Source organism: Mobula birostris, chromosome 31 (genome assembly GCF_030028105.1).
Source record: "Mobula birostris isolate sMobBir1 chromosome 31, sMobBir1.hap1, whole genome shotgun sequence".
Lineage (NCBI taxonomy): Eukaryota > Metazoa > Chordata > Chondrichthyes > Myliobatiformes > Myliobatidae > Mobula > Mobula birostris.
In genome coordinates this window covers 19,349,302-19,370,922 of record NC_092400.1, presented here as the reverse complement: position 1 = coordinate 19,370,922, position 21,621 = coordinate 19,349,302, and the positions used below count along the sequence as shown (strand labels likewise).

At 40.7% G+C, this 21,621-nt stretch overlaps 1 protein-coding gene across 1 annotated transcript in view; it reads right to left on the bottom strand.

The window, feature by feature from the left end:
• rhof (ras homolog family member F) overlaps window positions 1-21,442 on the bottom strand; it is a 49,591-nt gene extending 28,149 nt beyond the window's left edge. Inside the window, exons 1-2 of the mRNA XM_072247768.1 lie at window positions 20,938-21,442; window positions 12,786-12,873 (exon numbers count right to left, since the gene is read on the bottom strand). Coding sequence (XP_072103869.1) covers window positions 12,786-12,873; window positions 20,938-21,069 — 220 coding nt within the window. The 5' untranslated portion in view covers window positions 21,070-21,442. The remainder of the gene's footprint in view (window positions 1-12,785; window positions 12,874-20,937) is intronic.
• Window positions 21,443-21,621: the final 179 nt, after the last annotated feature.

Sequence of the window (21,621 nt, the reverse complement as noted above, 5' to 3'; positions counted from 1 at the left end):
AAGTGGATGGGCTACAGCAGCAGAAGACCACAAACATACACTCAGTAGCCTTCATAAATGCTTCTATGTTGTGAAATTGTGAAAAACTTCATATAGGTGAAGATCATCCACCATCGAGGTATTTCTTAAGATATGTGCAATATGTTACAGAATCTATTACTTTTTCCATTAACCACTGACTAGATTCTTCCTTTGAAGAGGAATTACTCTCAGCTGTCAGCAGTACCCTTGTCCTATGCATTCCCATGCATTTCTACTGTAGGCATCTACAGTACAATTCATTACCAGAGGAAATATACTAAATCTCTTCCAGCTAAAATGTTCAGCTAACACATGTTACAGTTAGATAGATTTTTACATAGTAGGGGAATTAAGGGTTATGGAGAAAAGGCAGGTAGATGGAGCTGAGTTTACAGACAAATCAGCCATGATCTTATTGAATAGCAGGACAGGCTCGATGGGCCGGATAGCCTACTCCTGCTCCTATTTTTTATGTTCTTATGAAGCAGCTCTCTCCAGATCCAGTCAGAGGAATCAAGAATTCACAGTGATTCTGTTTGAGGCTGGCATTTCAATTGATCAGTCAAAGTTGTGTTGAAAATGGTGTGATCTCAAACTGACTTCCTGCCTCTATCCAAATTTAGTCCAGTAGGCAGGAAATGGTTTTCTACTGTTATCAAACACACCTAAGTAACAACATCCAACTTGCCCACTTAAGACAATCGGGTAGAAATTTTTCTTCAATCATATATGCAACCTTGTTGAGAATTGGAGGCTTGTGTGCCCCAATGACCCGGAGAGCTATGTTGGCTGGAGTCAGGGCTTTTTGCTTTGTCTCTTGGTAGGGTCACCCAAGCCAAATAGGTCAAAAGGTAGAGGCTTGGCTAAGAGTGGTCCACCGGTCCTCCAGGTTTGGGGGTTCCGCTCAGGGATAACAACCCTGCCCGGTAAAACAAAATTGCTATGGAAACAGCAATGAGAATTCCTTCTACATCTGAGTGTGATGGTTTTCCCGAGTCTGTACCTGGAACTTGCATGACTGTCAGTAGCGAAAACCAGGCTACTGACACGATGAATGAAGCCCTGAACACTGCCAAAGATGAAGGACCTTCAGTGCTGCCCTAAACACCAGCGGCATAACGGGCAGTAGGTAAGTATATATACACAAAACAGTTGAAAGTGAACAGAAACTAAATTCAGAATCATGATGTCTATTGTGTGTCCATCGTACATGATTATGGGTACACGCTTACTCTGACTGTTAGCTTTGTACAATTATAATCTAAGTGCAACATACAACACAGATCCAAATCCGTATCTGTTCTCTCCTATTTCATGATGCTGTTTCTAAAACAGAACAGGGGATGTATCATTGATACTTTGGCCAAAAATAATACTTTGACCAACCATACTTATCACACCTCATAAAACATACTTCATTGGCTGTAAAGTAATTGAAGACATTCTGAAGAGGAAGTGAAATACGCCATTTAATGCCACATCACTTTTTGTAATAACTAAGGTTTAGCTGCGACTTCTCACATCTAGATTCTGAGATAATGAAGCAAGTTTAGATTTCTGCAAGTAGGCTCAGTGCTGGGACCCCAGTTGTTTACAATATATATTAATGACTTGGATGAGGGAATTAAATGCAGCATCTCCAAGTTTGCGGATGACACGAAGCTGGGTGGCAGTGTTAGTTGTGAGGAGGATGCTAAGAGGATGCAGAGTGACTTGGATAGGTTGGGTGAGTGGGCAAATTCATGGCAGATGCAATTTAATGTAGATAAATGTGAAGTTATCCACTTTGGTAGCAAAAATAGGAAAACCGATTATTATCTGAATGGTGGCCGATTAGGAAAAGGGGAGGTGCAACGAGACCTGGGTGTCATTATACACCAGTCATTGAAAGTGGGCATGCAGGTACAGCAGGCGGTGAAAAAGGCGAATGGTATGCTGGCATTCACAGCGAGAGGATTTGAGTACAGGAGCAGGGAGGTACTACTGCAGTTGTACAAGGCCTTGGTGAGACCACACCTGGAGTATTGTGTGCAGTTTTGGTCCCCTAATCTGAGGAAAGACATCCTTGCCATAGAGGGAGTACAAAGAAGGTTCACCAGATTGATTCCTGGGATGGCAGGACTTTCATATGAAGAAAGACTGGATGAACTGGGCTTGTACTCGTTGGAATTTAGAAGATTGAGGGGGGTTCTGATTGAAACGTATAAAATCCTAAAGGGATTGGACAGGCTAGATGCAGGAAGATTGTTCCCGATGTTGGGGAAGTCCAGAACAAGGGGTCACAGCTTGAGGATAAAGGGGAAGCCTTTTAGGACCGAGATTAGGAAAAACTTCTTCACTCAGAGAGTGGTGAATCTGTGGAATTCTCTGCCACAGGAAGCAGTTGAGGCCAGTTCATTGGCTATATTTAAGAGGGAGTTAGATATGGCCCTTGTGGTTACGGGGATCAGGGGGTATGGAGGGAAGGCTGGGGCGGGGTTCTGAGTTGGACGATCAGCCATGATCATAATAAATGGCGGTGCAGGCTCGAAGGGCCGAATGGCCTACTCCTGCACCTATTTTCTATGTTTCTATACACGTGAATTAGCAAAATAGGCACACTAAACCTTTTTTTAATTAAGTTTTCAATATTTAAATGGCTAATTATCCAGAAGAAGCAAACTAAGTTATAGTCATTAAATTAAGGCAAGATTTATAACCAATTCCTCCATCTTTGCCCTTCAGCTACCTCGCTGCAACTGTGTTACACAACTGAAGTAACAGGCGTGCTGTAGGACTCAATGGGAAATGTACCACCAGTGTTTTTACTCCCCAAGTAAAATTATGCAGGTAGAAAATTTGCTTAAATATTATAAATCAGAAATGGAGATCTGGCATCAGGTAGAAGGTACAAGGGTCTCAGGAATCGAACCACCAGATTACTAACCCACAACCATCTGGCTCTTGAACAAAAGAGGATAACTACAGTCACTTGCCCATCCATTGAGATGTTGTCACAACCAATGGTCTCACTTTAAGGACTCTCTAGCTCATTATCTCAGGCTCTCGTTATTTATCGCTATTTATTTATAGTTGCTGTTACACAGTTTGTTGTTTTTTGCACTCTGGTTGATCATTCATTGATCTTGTTATAGTTACTATTTTATAGATTTGCCGAGTATGCCTGCAGGAAAATGAATCTCAGGGTTGTGTATGGTGACATCTCTGTACTTTAATAATAAATTAACTTTGCACTTTGAACTTTGAGAAAGTGTTATGAGCTAAAATAATCAAATGTCCTATGACAACAAAAAATCAGGAGCTGACCAGAAAATGATAAGCAGACAAGGTTACAAAGTTTCAAATAAAATATACTATGTTTTTCAGACACTATAAACATTATACCCATCACTTCATGTACTGGTCAAAGTCAAAGTAATTATCATAGTACGTATGGTGGTTTGAAACATCCTGAGAGTTAACATCTTCAGATTTTCTACCCTGCTTCACCCTTCTCCAGCTAAGAATAACATGCCCAGTTGGGTTGAAGTCAGCTTCTACTTCCTGAATGTTTTAATGAGGAAAGGTGACAAGAGGAAGTCATTGTTTTGTACAAATAGACTTGCAGGTTATTTATTGAGAGACAGCACAGAATATGCTCTTCCGGCCCTTCGAGCCCAGCAATCCCTCGATTTAATCCGAGCATAATCACGGGACAATTTACAATTAATCTACCAACCAGTAGTAGGTCTTTGGGCTGTGGGAGGAAACTGGAGCACCCGGAGGAAACCCACACGGTCACAGGGAAAGCGTACAAACTCCTTACAGGCAGTGGCAGGAATTGAACCCAGGTTGCTGTGCTAACCACTACGCGCTGTGCCATCTTACAGGTCGTGAGCTTGTTTTAAAAAGGATAATTTTTTGTTAGGAAAAGGCACATGCCTTGTTTTCAAGTGTTCTGTCCGGTGCAGGTTCAGGATATCAGCCCACTGTTAAGTCATCTCCCTATTGGCTATGATGGAGTCTAATATAAATGGTTACAGCTTTCTTTCCTGAATGTCCACCCTACATTTCTAGATCATGTCTGATTTTGACTGGTTGTCTACATTATTGACTGGTTGATGTTGGGAATATGTCCTGGATGTTAGAGAAATTTGGAACAATCTCTTTCTCAGCCAATAATAAAACATAAAGAATGAATGACTGTATTTTGGAATTGTAAATGAAGTTGGTTCTTTATGCACCATTTTGTACGATGTGGGCGATCATAGTCTTTCCATTGCCATGATAGTTCTTGGCAAATTTTTCCACAGAAGTGATTTGCCATTGTCTTCTCCTGGGCAGTGCCTTTACAAGACAAGTGATCCCAACCATTATCAATACTCTACAGAGATTGTCTGCCTGGCGTCAGTGGTTACATAATCAGGACTTGTGATATGCACCAGCTGCTCGTACGACTTGCTCCCATTGCTTCATGTGACCCCAAGGTGACTTGCAGGCTAGCGGACAGAAGGAGCGCCTTGCACCTCCTTTGATAGAGACATATCTCCACCCCACCACCCAGTAAATGGAGTAAATAGATTGGTGAAAGCATTACTGCAATCCGCAATCCTCAAATAATTAATAGTCTAATTTCCAAATGAAGCTGTCTACACAGATTTTCTCCTGTTAATTTCAGTGAGGAAACAGATTGTATGATTTCATTTTCAGTTGAATTTTTTGAAAAAATTCACATAAAAAGTCTTAACAGAAAGATATGGTTCATCATGGTTCAGTGAGATTGTACACTGGGCAAATGAATAATGCAGAAAACACAGGAACCAGGTTTTCTTTAGTTTGACGTGTCAGGACTGGACTAACCTTTGTCCAGGCTTTACAAAGAAATTTCATAACCGCTGTGTATGGAATGAAGGGTGGACACCAGCAAGCCTTTGCCTGAGATTAATATGCCTACAATCTTAGAATTTGACCTATAAGTAACAAATTCTAAGATTTAATTTATTTTCCCTTGACTGCACAGCATAAAGCTTTCAAAATTGTGACAAAAATCAGAGGTACCACAAGGCGTGAGGACAGATTCCACCTTGCTGTTTTAGACTATTGAATGTTTGCCTCGTTTGATAAGATGGTCTCTTGACCTGTCAATTTTTTGTGACCTTGCACCTTATCTGTGTTCCAGTGCCTCACTTGGTCAGTACTGTGACACTTTATTCTGCATTCTGTTATTGTTTTCCCTCGATGCACTGTTGTAATGAACTGATCTGTTAGGACAGGAGGCAAGACAAGTTTTTCCACTGTGCCTCAGCACATGTGAAAAAAATAAATTAACTGAGCAGATAAAGGATGAACAAAACTTTGGAACATTGCTGCCATTTCCACTCAAATAATTATGCTGTTCCTTTCTGTGCCTTGTGGCACATCGGGCGGCAACCCTTGCTGTTTCTTCAGCACTTGTCTGGTTTTTTACGAGGCTGAGTTGCCAGCTCGATCCCGGGACCACTCACCTCAAAGTATGGTGTGATTGCCACTATACCACTGGTGGCTGCCCAAATAATCAATGCCATTTGAATCATCAAACAGCACCTTTACTGAACATAATTTTTTTCTCTGCATGTTGTACCAATATAATTTAAAACTATACAGGCAATAAGGAGGGCTGGCTCAACGATGACAATGCTCACTGTAGTCTTGTCAGAGGGATCAGTTAATTTCGCACTTTATAGCACCCACAGTTTCCTCTCCAAAGACTGAAGTCAATGATTGAAATAGTTCTGGCACATCAGCACAGACACTAATCTACTAATGAATGTGAAAGCTTACTTAGCAAAATTATTATTAATCTTATAAACTAATGATACATGTAGTGTTGCATTGTGAAGAAACACTTCATTCTTGCTTATCAAAACCAAATGCCATTGATGGCAAGATTGGGTGAAGAGAAAGAGATAGCAATACTACACTGCTAGATATGGTTGTGTTGTCTCAGCTGGACAAGTTGAGGGTCAAAGATCTCATCTGTGTCATGATCTTACTTAAGATGTTCAACAATTAGAGAGAAAGAATGGGAACTTGGAGAGACTTGGAAAATAAGAGTCCAGACAGACTTAATGGGTAGACTGGACTTGGTATGAACTAGGGTGAGGCAACAGTGTTTTTGGATACAAAGTAGTTTACTGAGAGTAAACCGTAAATGTACTGAAATGATCAAGTCTGGAGACAGTAAAGCCTCAATGAAGGTTTCAGCCTACATGAGCAGAAGTGAGGGGTGGTGTTGATAATGTAATAGAGCTAGAAACAGACAATGTTGAACGAAGTACAGGTATGGGATCTGAAACTAGCCTTGACATCAGATGTGGATCTGAGGACACGGTGGCTCTGAGCATTCTATTTCAGTGTTAGACAACTGACAGTGAGAGAGGTGATGTTAGTGTTCACAGGACACGGGATGTGTGAGTTACCAAACTGATGGCAAGAGTCTTCCCAAACTTTAGGTGGAGGCAATATCTGCTCATTCATTGCACAAGCAATATAACCCATATTTTTAGATACTGTAGAGAGGAGACGGCTGGGGGCTATTAACAGGTACCTGGAAAGTAATACTTTGATTTTGGATGATGTTGACATTCGACAGCATGTCCACAACAAATTGGAGGGGGAGGGAGTGGAGGGAGGGGCAAGGACAGAACGTTGAGAGACACCATAAGTTCATGGTGCAAGAGTGGGAAGGAAGACCCTTGTTAGTGATTGTTTTGGCTATGTTTCAATTGTTGAGAATAGAACAGTTAAGTCCTGTCTCATGATCAACACACACTGAACGCTGCAGGAACTCAGCAGGTCGGGCAGCATCTATGGAGAAGAGTAAACGGTCGATGTTTTGGGTCAAGACCTTCATCGGGACTGAGAAGGAAGGGGCAAGATGCCAGAATAAAAAAGGTGAGGGAGGGGAAGGGGGCTAGCTGGAAGGTGATAGGTGAAGCCAGGTAGGTGGGAAAGGTCAAGGGCTGGAGAAGAAAGAACCTGATAGGAGGGGAGAGTGGACAATCGGAGAAAGGGAAGGAGGAGGGGATCCAGGTGGAAGTAAAGGGTAGGTGAGAAGAAATGGAAGGTCGGGGAGGAGGGGTTGATTTGTTCACCAGAAGGAGAAATTGGTGTTCATGCCATCAGGCTGGAGGGTACCCAGATGGAATATAAGGTGTTGCTCCTCCACCCTGAGGGTGGCCCCATCTTGGTACAAAAGGATGCCATGGACTGACACGCTGGAATGGTAGTGGGAATCAGGATTAATTGTTTGGCAACGGGGAAGTACCACTTGTGGCGATGTCACAGACGGGCTCAAAGAAGTGGTCCCCCAATTTATGACGGGTCTCACCAATGTACAGCAGGACGCATCAGGAGCGCTGGACACAACAGATGACCCCAGCAGACTCGCAGGTGGAGTGTTGCCTCGCCTGGAAGGACTGTTTAGGGCTTTGAATGGGCAGGTGTAGCACGTAGGCCACTTGCAAGAATAAGTGCTGAGAGAGAGATGAGTGGGCAGGGTGAATGGACAAGGGAATTGCAGAAGGAGCAATCCCTGTGGAAAGCGGGGTGGGGGTGGGAGGGAGTTAAAGAAATGTTTAAAGGTAGGATTATTCACTTGATGGTGGAGTTGCCGAAAAGAGATGGTGTGATCAAAATGTCACTGGTTGTACACATATCAAACCGGAAGACGATGGACAGGTAACTTAATTATATCATTTGAAACTTCGATCAGTGCCATTTCACAGAGAAGGTGTTCTAGTTACCAATAACCTTAGCAAGGATGGACAGAGGGGAACGATAACATGTTCAAATACCCTGAAGAGGAAAGCAAGAATGGAAGTTGGCCAGTAGTTTACAAGAATGTCTCTTGAAGAAAATGTTGATGACAATAGCTTTACAAAAAAAAAAAAAAGAGATGGAGCAGTAGATGAGGAGAGAAAATGATCAACAACGTTAACTATCGTGGAGAGTTGGGTATTATCAGTTAGGACAGATTATGATCAAAGCCGCTGGAATTGAACATGCAGTCAAGTTCAAAGAGGGACATGAGGAAATAAAAATGACTAAGATGTGAGCTTGAGCTTATGGCAAGAAACAACCATTGATGTTTGTCCCAGTGGTCTGCTGGGAAGACTTCAGTGACAATAGGCCACATGGTGACAACCTTAGTGACAAAGAAGTCCCTAATCTCCTGGAAGGCACAGGGGGCTGAAGGTGCTGGAATTAGGAGTCACAAACAATCTGCTGGAGGAAATCTGCACAACATATAGCATCGGTCTTCATTTCCAAAGATACTCCAGCAAGACTGTTACCCTGCCAGTCCTTGCTCTTTATAGAGGCAATGGTAGCAAAGAACAGAAGAGAACTGTTTGCAATAGAGAACAGAACCCAACAATAGGAAGCAATTCTGCTGACAAGAATGGAACCTAGTTGCACTCTGGTCTAAAGCGTTCTTACGGTGAGTGGGTGAGGCAGTCATCTACCATGTTCTTTGGACTGGAGGGGAAGTGGAGTTGAGGTTTATACCAATGACCATTATGTATTGGTTTTAGTGTAGATTAGGGGATTAAAACTGCAGTCCAGAATGTGGTTAAACTGTAGGAGTCGGAAGTCTCAGGATAAATTCGTACAAGTATAAGGTAACGAATTGCCAAAGATCCTCTCAGACTATGCCAAAGAGGAAGGGCTAGGATTTAGGAGGAGGATATGGGTGGAGTCTGATACCAAGAAATGATCAGAGGAGGCCCTATACCTGAGAACTGGTTGAAAATATTATCGAACAACAAACACTAACTTATGAATGCTGATATCTTTTTTAATGCTGGAGAAATATTTGAAGATGGCTTCTGTTTCATACCCTCAATAGGCTGTCTTGATACTCCCAAATATGAAGTTCTCTGAGCAGAAAAATAAGAAGTAGCACTTCCCAGTAATGATGTTATGTTTTGTTATTTTAAGCAAACCACTCAGAGTGATGGTGAAATAATTTCTACACAAATGACTAATTGCACAAACTCAAAAACAGATCAGATATTTGATGTTTCTAATGGGCAGGAAGGTTTATGGAAAAATTTACTATATATCTTTAGACAAACTATTAAATCTTACACCTGTACCCAATATACTGGGATTTTTCTAACTTTTAAATTAATATTATATGTCTTACATTAAGCAAATTATGCATATGTCATAACAAAGGTGGATCCTGACTGCAAATTGAAAATTCACAACAATATTTGCTAAAACACTTCCCTTGTAATCCAGTTCAACCATAATTCCTACTTATGTGAATGAGGCATGAGAATGAAGTGGTTGGTGACCTTCTGCTAAATACATTGGTATAGAAAGATGATAAGAAAAACCAGCCTTCTGATGTAAAAGTGCCCCACGGGGCGGGGGGGGCGCGGGAATTACATGTGAAAATATTTTCATGAAAATGGGAAATGTTGAACATGTTCAGAAGATAATGTTACTTTATATAATAACTTTAAATTTAAACTTGGAAGGTTCAAGTTAAATATTTCACTTTTGTTGATTGTCCGTCAACAGTGCTAAATTTGTTTTAAATGCAAATAAAGTGCAAAATCTAAAACTCATCTTTTTATCCTTGAGTAATAAATTGAAGACTTAAAATGAGATTCAGACTTAATATTCAGTTTGTAATCAAATTCAATTTTGATTTAAAATTAGCAATCAGTTATCAAATACTCATTTTCTTTTTTGAACTTGTGTTGGCAATGTGGTCTGGCTGAGCTTTGATTTTCAGAAGTTCATGGAGAATATGCAACTTTCTCTAGTTTCCTTGCCCACTTCCTAAGTTGCAAATTTAATGCATGGCTGGAATTTCGTGACTCAAATGACAAATGGTGAAAGCTGGATGACACCCAGTTGGATGATGGGTGCATTTGTTTGATGGCACCTAATTCTAATCCTTGTTATTGCCAACATATTTTTCAAAATATTTCTTAATAAACAGGTTAATTTTCCACTTTTTCTATCATCCAGATTGATCCATTCCCACCATATCCTACCACTTCCCTTAAAATTTAATCCGGGCCATTGTTATAAAGCCACTTGAGGTTAGATTGGCAGAATCAGCAGAGAGCAGGTCTTAACCTGGAACCTTCATGGACTATCTGGCTTACAACACCTGACATTGCATGTATCCATGGGTTTTACAGTGGAATATGTTATGCTTATTACTTAATGGTGTAAAATTATAAATGGAATATTTTATACTTTATACAGAATTTATATATTTATAAAATTCTGGCATTATACATATTTTAGCTCTGGATGTTCATAAAAATAAATTTTCTAATAACTAAATTTGATCTTAAATCTGATTTGCTGTGTACTTTATTCTAAATATTCATATAATGATTACAAAATCATTACCTGCAGTAATAATTTTAAAAGTAAATTGAAAGAATGTTGTAACATGAGATTGTAATAATACAATCATATATACAGTATTTTTATGAAGCAGTGGTAAGCATTGGGGCACTTTGTTGATGCCCCATAGAACAGGTTGCAATTGAAGAGCACGATTTTGAGAATGAAAGTTGATCATCAGTTTTAATGTGCAATGTGCCTGGTATTATTAAGTCTCTAGTAGATAAATAATAAGTACATTTTATTTGGTTATTTTACACTCAAAAATGTTACTTACAATAATGTAGCTTCTCAATGTTTGTCTGCATGCTTAATTTATTATTGCTGGCTTGAAGCAATTACAGATCAACAACTTATGTTGCAAGTATCCCTGTTGTGATTGCTTTGAGTGTAGTGTATGATGAATATTAAAATAATTTCTGTCATTTTGCATGAAGATCTGTTCTCCATATGCTATCTCTTTACTCTGTCTGCCTTGAAATTAAATGTAGACATGGGCTGCTAGGAGAATTAGAAAAGTATATGATAACTTCATTAATTAACATCCTTGATTTAATGAAGTTAGTGGGAGTGTATTCCCAGTATCCATTATACACTGTTCTCGTGAATTCAATGCAAGTTGTTTGTTCCTGTGGCTTTGGACTAATTGTTGCCAAGTTTTAAACTAGGGAACCTACAAATGGTTATTGAGAAGCTATGTAAGTATTTGTAACATTTGCAATTAGGAAACTTTAATGATGGGAAACTTGCATTCACATGTTGGCTTGTAGAGCACATTGTCCTGATTGTTTATATCTTGCTATAATCTGGAATAGGATAGCAATAGGACTACTACAGTTTTTGTCGAGGATGAAAAAGTTTTGTGTTTTTATTGAGCACTTTCAGGGGATTACTGATGGGGTAAGTGGTGTGATGAGACTTGATCCACAGTCCTGAAGGGTGAGTGAGTTACGTTGCATTGTGGTCCTGAATTGCATTTGTTTTCAGAGATCTCAGCTTTCAATTGGTAAATCTCTATGACCCCAGTAATTATTTTGTAGAGCAGAATAACACTGAGGATAGCCTTTGCTTTGTTTTATAGTTTCACTAACGAATAGTGATCAATACATAGGCATTAGATCGCAGAATCAATGTCAAATCTATGTAGGTATTAGTTGATTTCAAGAAGGGGTTATTTATTAGCATCAGCACTTTATTTAGAAAGGGGAAATTTTATATTGTTCCTGATTACTGCCAAGATTTGATCAATAATGGTGTATCCCAACACCAGATACAGTGATCATGGGGGTTGCAGAAGATTTTGTCTAATAAAACCAACATTACATTGTCACAGAGGAAAAATAGTGTTCTCGGCCTGAAACGTCAACTGTACCTCTTCCTAGAGATGGTGCCTGGCCTGCTGCGTTCACCAGCAACTTTGACGTGTGTTGCTAGAAATTTGACTTGCATTTTCATATGGAATAGTCAAGATTGCCAGTTATATGAAATGATTGTTACTAAGCATCTTTGATGCCAGTGGAACTGAATAGTAAGGAGGTTGAGTACCTTGGGTAAAATATCATTAGCGACGAGTATGTTTAATATTTATCACATTTTAATTGCAGCAAAAGTTTCACATGAGTACTATTCAGCAAAAGTTGACATAAAAATCAAATATTAGACAGCTGATCAAAAGATTTTTTGAAAACGGTAATTTTTAAAGAGTGCTTTGGTGGAAGGAGATAGTAAATGAAGGGGGGGGACTAGGGAGCTAAGGGTCTAGGTATGTGATAATACAGGAAAAGTCGTTGAATGAGCTTGGAAGATGTTGTAATTGGTGCAGTGTTATGCTTACACTGGGATCCGGTATAGGTAGTAAGGTCAAAAACAATAGAGAAAAAAAAGGATAGTGTGCTAATTGGAAAGGAGTTTTTCTTGACCTTGATCTTGTGGACAGCAGAAAACAGGAGATTACTACTGAGTGCGTTGGAATTCTTATCCTAGAGAAGCAAGACAATACAGTAGATGATGGTTTCAACAAGAGATGTGTTGGACAGGGGTGGGGTGAGGTAGTGTTACAAAAGTGATGTTAGTTTCAGTGGAAGTGTTGATACATGATCAAAAGCTCTGAGAATTCCAATCAAATTAGGATCTGCAATTTTGACATTCGTTTATAATCAGTGACTGGAGCTGGAATTTTAACGAGTTAATTTTCCAACGTCAAGTTGGACATTGACACCAAGTGCAGATTTCTCTTGGTGATGCTGTAATTGAAACGAGTAGAAATGAAATCCAATGCTCTCCTTTATGAAGGATGTCAATCCCTCAGCTTTCGGGGTAGCATTTTGAATTAACGTTCACCCAAACGGGAATAATTTGAAGACTCTTACCTGCTGTGTCATATAGAGTCAAGGTGACTTTCTTGTTCCTAATTATGATGTCTGTCACATACTTCTCGAACACTGATGGGGCATATTGCTAATAGCAAGGCATGGAATGAAAAAACAGAAAATAGGTAAGATTTTAACATTACCTAATGAGCTTACTATTGTTGTATTCTATTGTCCTACCTGAATTTCTGAATATAATTTCCTTTTAATGTTTTAAAGAGTGTATATATATATATAAATTCCAATTTAAAATAAGATTCTACAGCTGTGTACTTAATATTTCAATAATATGAGTAATCTTGTATATATTGTCTGATATATTGTTTATTTAAATAATTTATTATGGGTTATATGTAAAAATGTTAATTGCATACATCATGCTATCATGTGTGCGCCTCATGTAAAATAAAATCGTAATTACACCTGCATTCCTGAACTCTCGTGTTTCCTTTGGATTAGTTTAATGTTTTGAAGTTACAGAACATAACAACAGTGCAGCACTTGTTTTTTTTAAAGTTGGACTTGTGCGACACCTGTAAATCAAACTGGGAGGGTCCGTTTGTATTACGTACACAAATTAACGCAGCAACTATCTTGCCCAGGAATGCTGAACTTAAGCTGCACTTAAAAAGTCCATAACACGATGCAGAATGCAACTTTTCAGGCCATCGACTCTGTGTCACAATCCAATCAAGGCTGATTTTCACTACCAGCTCCATTCTCCTGCCTTCTCCCCGTAACCCCTTTACCAATCAAGAGCATATCATTCTCTGCCTTAAATATCCTCATAGTTATACGGCACAGGAACAGACCCTTAGGCCCATTGAGTCTATGCTAAACGTTAAGCAGTGATTTGTACTAATCCTACATGAAGTATTTTATTCCCTCTGTATTCTCATCAGCTTCATCGATTAATCTTCATGTTTATTCCTTTTAAGCATGGAGTTGGCCCTTCCAGCCCTATGAGCTGTACCACACAGCAACCCTAGCCTAATCACGGGACAATTCACAGTTAACCTGCCAACTGGTACGTCTTTGGACTGTGGGAGGAAACAGGAGCACTTGGAGGAAGCCCACTCGGAAATGTGCGAACTCTTTACAGGCAGCGTCGGGAAGTGAGCCCGGACTGCCCGTACTGTAAAGTGTTGCACTATCCACTACAATACTGTGCCCCTTTATGCAGGAACTCACCTGGATAGTGCAGAGAATCATGTTTAGGACGTGGGTGCAAATTGAAACCCATGCAGTAACAATGAGGATGGGCAAACTCCACACAGGAGTGTGAGTCCCCAACAGGATTGAGTCCGGGACATTGTAAGTGTGAGGCAGTGCTTCAAACTGCTGCATAAACCTGTACTTATTAAACTGAAGACACAGAGCTCTCTTAACTTATTAGGTGACAACACCTAATCCAAAAATAAGGTGATGTGAGGGAAGATCAGTTGAGAATATCATTTGAAGCAGAATTTGATTTCTCTAATTTGGATTTGGGAAGGGATATCCTCAGATTCCCACCCATCAGTCCTCTCCATGGTCAGTGGTGGGCACCACTTGGCTCCTAAGCTCTAGAGTAGATAGAGGATCTGGTGTTTTCCCGGTGTATATAAAGAATAAGCTTTTCTCGGGCTTCCAGCCGGGCACAAGTGTCAATTATATTCGACATTTTGATGACAAACTCTGCCATCTTCTTCAGGGATGATACCTGGGCATGTCTAGTCCAATGGTATTTATACCCCCGTCATCTGTCCCTCCTGATTGGTTAGTCCTCATCCAATCTGGTTTCCACTCTCCCACCTTGTGTACAATTGAATTCCAGTTCTTACTTAGAGCAAGACCTTTGTCTTTGTTAAATTTCTTTTCCTCTGGTTTTATTTCAGTGGCTTTCTTCAGTGGCAGTCCCAAAAGCCATTAGTGTGGCACAGTAGTTTTGTGCCATTGAAGTCAATCCTATGGCCATTGCGAAAGCAATGTTCTGCTACCGTTGGTTTTTCCGGGTAACCCCAATGCATACACCTCCTTTCAGCCCTTTTAAGGACCTGGTTGATCTCCACCTTGTAGCCATTCTGTAGGAACATTGGGCGTAATCGTCTTATTTCCTCAGGGTGACTCTCCGGGTTCAAAATAGTCTTTGCCCGGTTATTTAAAGTAGAAAGAACTGCTGAACTTTGGGAGACATAATGGTGGCTGCTATTGTTGAGGTACAAGTCAATGTGAATAAGTTTTCCATAGACGCCATGTCCGGGGCTACCATCCGGTTTGCGTCATATTAGAATGTCCAAGAATGAAGGGCAACTATTTTTCTTCATCTCCATCACAAATTGAATGTTTGGATGTATACTGTTAAGATGGTTGTGGAACTGTTGGAGTGCCTGGAGTCCATGAGGCCACAATACAAAGGCATCATCGATGTATCTGAGGAAGCATTCTAGGGGTAAGGGCGATGAACTCAGAGCCCTCTCCTCAAAGTCCTGCACGTAGAAATTAGCAATAGCCAGCATCGAGGGTGATCCCATGGTCAAAACTACAGTGCCAAGTCAAGTTTTGTTACAATGAGAATGGGAGAAGTGCAAGAGCCTCTGACCTCCGGCTGATCTCTTGGGCATTGAATGAGATTTATAGAATGGGAAGTTTTTAAATAGGAACAATTAACATTGATGCTTATTTGTTTTCGATGTATTTCTGCCAAAACACGTCAGCATTGAACGGGAATAAAAAGTTCAGTTTTAATCGCACCTTTCACTATCGTGAGTTGTAACAGTACTACACTGACTGTGAATGAAGTACTTTTGGAAGTGCTTCTGCATGGAATATAGGAAGTACCTGGTACAGAACATAGAACATAAAACAGTACGGCACAGGAACATACCATTCGGCCCACAATGTTGCGCTGAACCAGCTAAAAAGCAAATGAAAAACACCCAAACACTAATCCCTCCTACCTGCACCATGTCCCTATCCCTCTATCTTCCTTACATCCATGCGCCTATCCAAATGTCTCTTAAGAGTCTTTAATTTATTTCCCACTATCACCTTACCGGGCATCCATGTCTCGGAGTAACTTACCCCTCACGTCCCCCTTGAACCTACCCCTCTCACCTTCAGTGCATGCCCCCTGGTATTGGTCATCTCAGCCCTGTCTGCCCACTCTATCTGTGCCTCTCATAATCTTGTAAACTTATCAGATCTCCCCTTGGCCTCCGACACTCCATAGAAAACAAACCAAGTTTATCCAGCCTCATTATCTGTAATAATTATGATAAATAATTTTGAGGATCACACCTTGATGTAATACTTTTGAGCAATCCACTTTACCAGTGAATTGACTGGTTGGATTTCCAATGTAGCTTTTAAACATGCATGATTAATATATGATATTATTACCAATATATTAGTTTTAAAATATACTCAAACTTGAACCCAATTGAATTACTGTAAAGACTGCACTCTGTCAAAAGTAGGATTGATAAATCAATCAACATTTTGAAGGTTACTATGGTTAATCTTCCTGCAATTATCGTTGCAAGATTACTCCTTTCTAATTTAGATTTCAGAGAATTTCTCTAGAATTTAGTTCTATTGGTCCCAAACACTCTTAGATCACATGTGAGTATTCAGTCCTCCCATGTGGACATTGGCATTAAGCATTGGTAAGTTGTCATAAAATTGACGGGCCAATGGCCAAATCTTCTAAGAGGTTCACAATCTTGTCATTGGGTTTAGAGGCTTGCGTGCCTCAATGACCCAGAGAGCTATGTTGGTTGGAGTCAGGGCTTTATGCTTTGGCTCTTGGTAGGATCACCCATGCCAAATAGGTCAAAAGGGTTGAGTATCCACTACACACTTCCTAGCAAGGTTGGGGTGGTTAGAGTATACGCAATCATCACTCCAGCTCAGCTAACTTGCTACAGATTAGAAACTAAAGTTGTAGTTAGTCCGACTTCTCCAGGTTTCACGATGATTTACCCCACTATGTGAACTGAGACTGAGGTTATGGTCCTGCTCTGGCTGCTTCTGTGGGATCAATTTCATTCGGAATGCTGTTGCTTGCTTTTATTGTTTGCACAATTTGTGTTTTTTTTCCCCCCTCTTTTTCTGCACATTGGGTTCTTTTGGGTTTCTTGCTTTGTAAGCAGATGAATCTCAAGGTTGTATAATTTATACATTCTTTGATACTCAATGTACTTTCGAATCCTTTTGGTGGCAAAAGTTGCTTTATTTTAAGCATTAAGAGAAACTGTTTGCCAATGGTGCTGGTTCACTGTACACTTTCCCTGTTCAAACAGTTTGATGATAATCTTCTGCTGGTACTTTCTAAGACACCATTTTCAAAATAAGCTACTTCATCTTCCAATTGGCATCAAAAGGGAGTTTAAAAACATAACATAGGCAAAATTAAAACACCGAATTAAAAGTACTGAAATTTGCCATCCAGGATTTAGACAAAAAAAAGTACCAACATCAACTCGTGTTTTGAGGAAAACCCAAAATAATTTGCAGCAAGTTTATTGAAAGATTTGTCATCAGCCACAAAACAAAAAGAGGATCTTCCAGTCAATAAAAAAGTGAATGGGAAGAAATTGTTGGATTTCTGCTCCACCTAGGAAAAGAACTTACCAGACAGTTAAAACTCTCTTTCACAATGGGTTTAACCTTATTTTACCGCTCAACTATAGCAAAATAACAATGGGGATTGTGAAGAGGTTTAAAATATAAACCTTGCAGTTTACCCCCTTCCTTCTTTTTCTCACCATTCAGTTCATTGTTTTTATTTTTACTCTTTGGTTCCCTTTCTTTGCCCAAAATGAGTCACGAAGTCCTGCAGCAATTCAGCATGAAAACAGATCTTTCAGTGCAAATTGTCTGTGTTGATGGCGCCGTCCATTTAAACTAATCCCATTTGCCTGAATCTGCCTGACCTTTCCTTACTACGTACCTGTCCAAGTGGCATTTAACTGCTGTTATCGTGCCTGTTACCTCTTCCTCTGGCAGTTTGTTCCATATATGCACCAGCATGAAGAAATTGTCCCTTGCGTCTCTTTTCCCCTCTCACATTAAACCTTTTCCCTCTAGCTTTGGGAAAGACACTGTCTATGCTTTCGTCATTTTATACACTTCCATTAGGTCAACCCTATGCTCCAATGAATCAAGTCCCCAGCTTGCCCAGCCGCTTCCTTTAACACAGGTCCTCGAGTCCTGGCAACATTCTCATAAATCATCTTGTAGCTTAACGCTCACTCTCCCGTAACAGGGTCACTAGCACTGCACACAGAGGTCTAGGTGGAGCTCCACTGCAGCGGTCTTGTACAACATCCTCACCCATTCACTTCGTTCTTCAGCTGCTTCTGATTTCATTAGATAAAGAGGTGGTCTGTTGGTCCTGACCTATACCAAGCCCTGGCTGCCTGAGGAACTACATTCAGGATGATCAACTAGCATTTCCATTACAGACTATGTAACAGTTTCTTCCCCCAAGCCATCAGACTCCTCAATACCCAGAGCCTGGACTGACACCAACCTACTGCCCTCTACTGTGCCTATTGTCTTGTTTATTATTTATTGTAATGCCTGCACTGTTTTGTGCACTTTATGTGGTCCTGGGTAGGTCTGTAGTCTAGTGTAGTTTTTGTGTTGTTTTACGTAGTTCAGTGTAGTTTTTGTATTGTTCATGTATCACCATGGTCCTGAAAAATGCTCTCATTTTTACTGTGTACTGTGCCAGCAGTTATGGTCAAAATGTTAATAAAAAGTGACTTGACTTAACAAGGTCACAAAAACAACTGTGGCTGAAAGGTGAGGAGGGAACATAAAACAAACTATAGGCATGTCCCTCAAGGTGATTTGCTCTGAAAAGTCCTGGGCCTTTATGCTGTCTAGCTAGTAGCACCCGTACCCCCCAGTGAGAATTTCTGAGTTCCCTATCAGGGTTATAAGCACAAGAATTTAGCTTAATGATGCAGTGTGGCATCAGATACATCAACTTACAAGTGTGTTATTACATAGAGGCTTTGTCTCTTTAGTGAGCACAAATCCTATAGCACTATTTTGGACATGAGCTGCAAGATTTCCTGAGCAATATTTATTTCTTACCTATTTTTTAAAAAAAGGATGGTACTGACATTGTCCTATTACTGCTTGCGGCAGCATTCTGTAATACACTACACTACTTGTATCAAACCAATCATTCATGCTTTATTCAAAAGCTATACTTCAAAACTACTTATTGACTGTGATCTCCCAGTGGCCATCCATTTTAATTCCACTATCCATGGCCTCATCTACTGTCGTGATGAGGCCACACAGGGTTGGTGGAGCAATGCCTTATATTCCCTCTGGGTAGCCTCCAACATGATAGCATGAACGTCGATTTCTTGAACTTCCAGTAATGGCCCCATCCCTCTCCTTCATCAGTCTCCATCCTCTTTTCCCTCTCTCACCTTATCTCTGGTGCTCCTCCCCCTCCTTTTCTTTCTTCCTGGGCCTTCTGTCCTCTCCTATTAGATTCCCCTTTCTCCAGCCCTGTATTTCTCTCACCGATCAACTTCCCAGCTCTTCACCTGTCCTCCTCCCGGTTCCGCTATCACCTTGTGTTTCTCCCTCCCCTCCCACGCACCTCTTGACTCTACTCCTCATTATTTTTGTTTTCTCCAGTCATGCTCAAGGGTCTCGACCCGAAAGGTCAACTGTACTCTTTTCCACAGAAGCTGCCTGGCCTGCTGAGTTCCTCCAGCATTCTGAGCGTTAACTGACCATGAAATGCTATGAGGCACCTGGAAAGGGGCCAGTGAAATACCTTAAAACAGGGGTTCCCAGACCATTCAGTAAATGGTAGGTATCCAAGGCATAAAAAAAGTTGGGACCCCCACATTGAAGTATGCCGGAGTAAACACCCTCTACAGCTATTTTATTGTGTACATTCGTTAACAAATGATAATAGACTGGGAATCAAAATAGGAAGAAGAATTAATAATGAGGAATCTAATGAAAAAAATCCTTCCTAGGGAAAACAAAATTATCACTCTAGTCTGTTCCGTGTTCCTGGAACACCTAATTAATTGCACTTTAATGAACACAGGAGATTCTGCAGATGCTGGAAATCCAGAGTAACACACACAAAATGCTGGAGGAACTCGACAGGTCAGGCAGCATCTAGAGAGAGGAATAATCAGTATAACCATGAGCTGTTTATTCCTCTCCATGGAGGTTGCCTGACCTGCTTTGGGTTACTCCAGCATTTTGTGTGTGTTGCTCTAGTTTGACCTATTCAAGCTCTTAAACTAAATCTCCAATCAGGAAAAGATCATTAAAGAGATTGCAACTTGAGAAGGTTACAACTCAACCCGCTACCACACTGACCTCTGAGCGCACGTAACCAGTTTCAATTAATTTGCAACTGGGGCATGACATTTTGATTTCCAGTCCTTCCCAGGAACAAATGTTTCTTTCTTAAAAGAAACGCTTTAGAACTCTTCTGTCCGTTGGCATTTCTTTGTATAAGGGGATAAACTCTTGCAATTAATCCTAATGCTACTTGTTTAGTAAGCAGGTTTAGCAAGAAATAACTGGGCATTGATGGTACTAACATGAACAATAAATATCATAGTGTGTGACGAATGCTCTGCGCGGCTTAGCAATATGAAGCGGTGGGACATGTATCGTAAAACTGGAAAAGACCTGATCGTTTTGTTGCCCACTTCATCCCACTTTTCATTCTCTCCCTCACTCGTCAAATTAGATTCTGCTTTTGGCGCCGCCGCCTTTCCACAGTCCCACCCCTTCAAGACGAGTTGACTCATCTGCAAAATTTCTGTGAAATTCGTCATACCTGACTGACACGAATTCTACAGCTTCAGCCACTTGACTGTGAGATGGTGCGGATTGTGAGCTAAATGTTCTCTGTCCCTTTAGAATGCGGTTTGGCGGAGGAGTGCCCGATATCACAACTAAAATGTTAGAAAGAAATCTGCAACGATGACTTCTACTATATTAATTCCAATACAAAAGTCCAAATCTCTCAAGTTACTTTGTTGTATATGAACAGCATTGTCGCTACTAATATCAAAACCAACCATTCAGCTTCACAGAAATATAACAGGATGCTTGAAATTTCACCGGCATCATAGTACAGTTCTTAACTGGTTATAACCCAACTTACCTCTGGGAAGTCCCCCTTGGCAAATACCATAAGTAAAGATGTTTTCCCGCAGCCACCGTCCCCAACTATCACTATTTTCAGTTCTTTTCCACCGGCGTCTGTAGTGCTCTGATGGCCATTTGCCATGGCCATTTTGGGTATTGTTTTTTGCAAAAGAAAATAATTGGCTTCCCTCCACTAAAAAGCGATCAATTCCTGGAAATTCGGCCGAACTTCAGAGGTGTTCATCCAGGTTATAAATGTGACAACTTTCGGCGCAATCCGCTGAAGATCGGCGCATAACAGTGGCCGCCTTCCCCCAGTGAGTTCAACGAGACGCTGAAGACTTGCCGCGCTAGCCTGATCACCGTTTTCGCATTTTCACCGCTCTGGGGCTGCCTTGTCCCTGGTTATCCGAAACGACTGTGCCGCTGCACGGTGTGTGGGGTAGGTATTCTCATCTCAAGGACACTCCCGCTCCGTGACCCCGCCTCCCGTTAACCGGCCTCGGGCTGAACAGTTCAGTTTCTCGGTCAGGGAGGGACTGTTGCGTTGTTTAATTGATTTCCGCGGTATGCGCTAGTTAACCCTTTCCGTTCCACATGGGCCCCGGAAAGAATAAAAGCTCACCGAAATCACTCGAAAATGTAATTGCAATTTACGAACAACTATAACTCGGTTGGTAGGTAAAAATTATTAGTACCC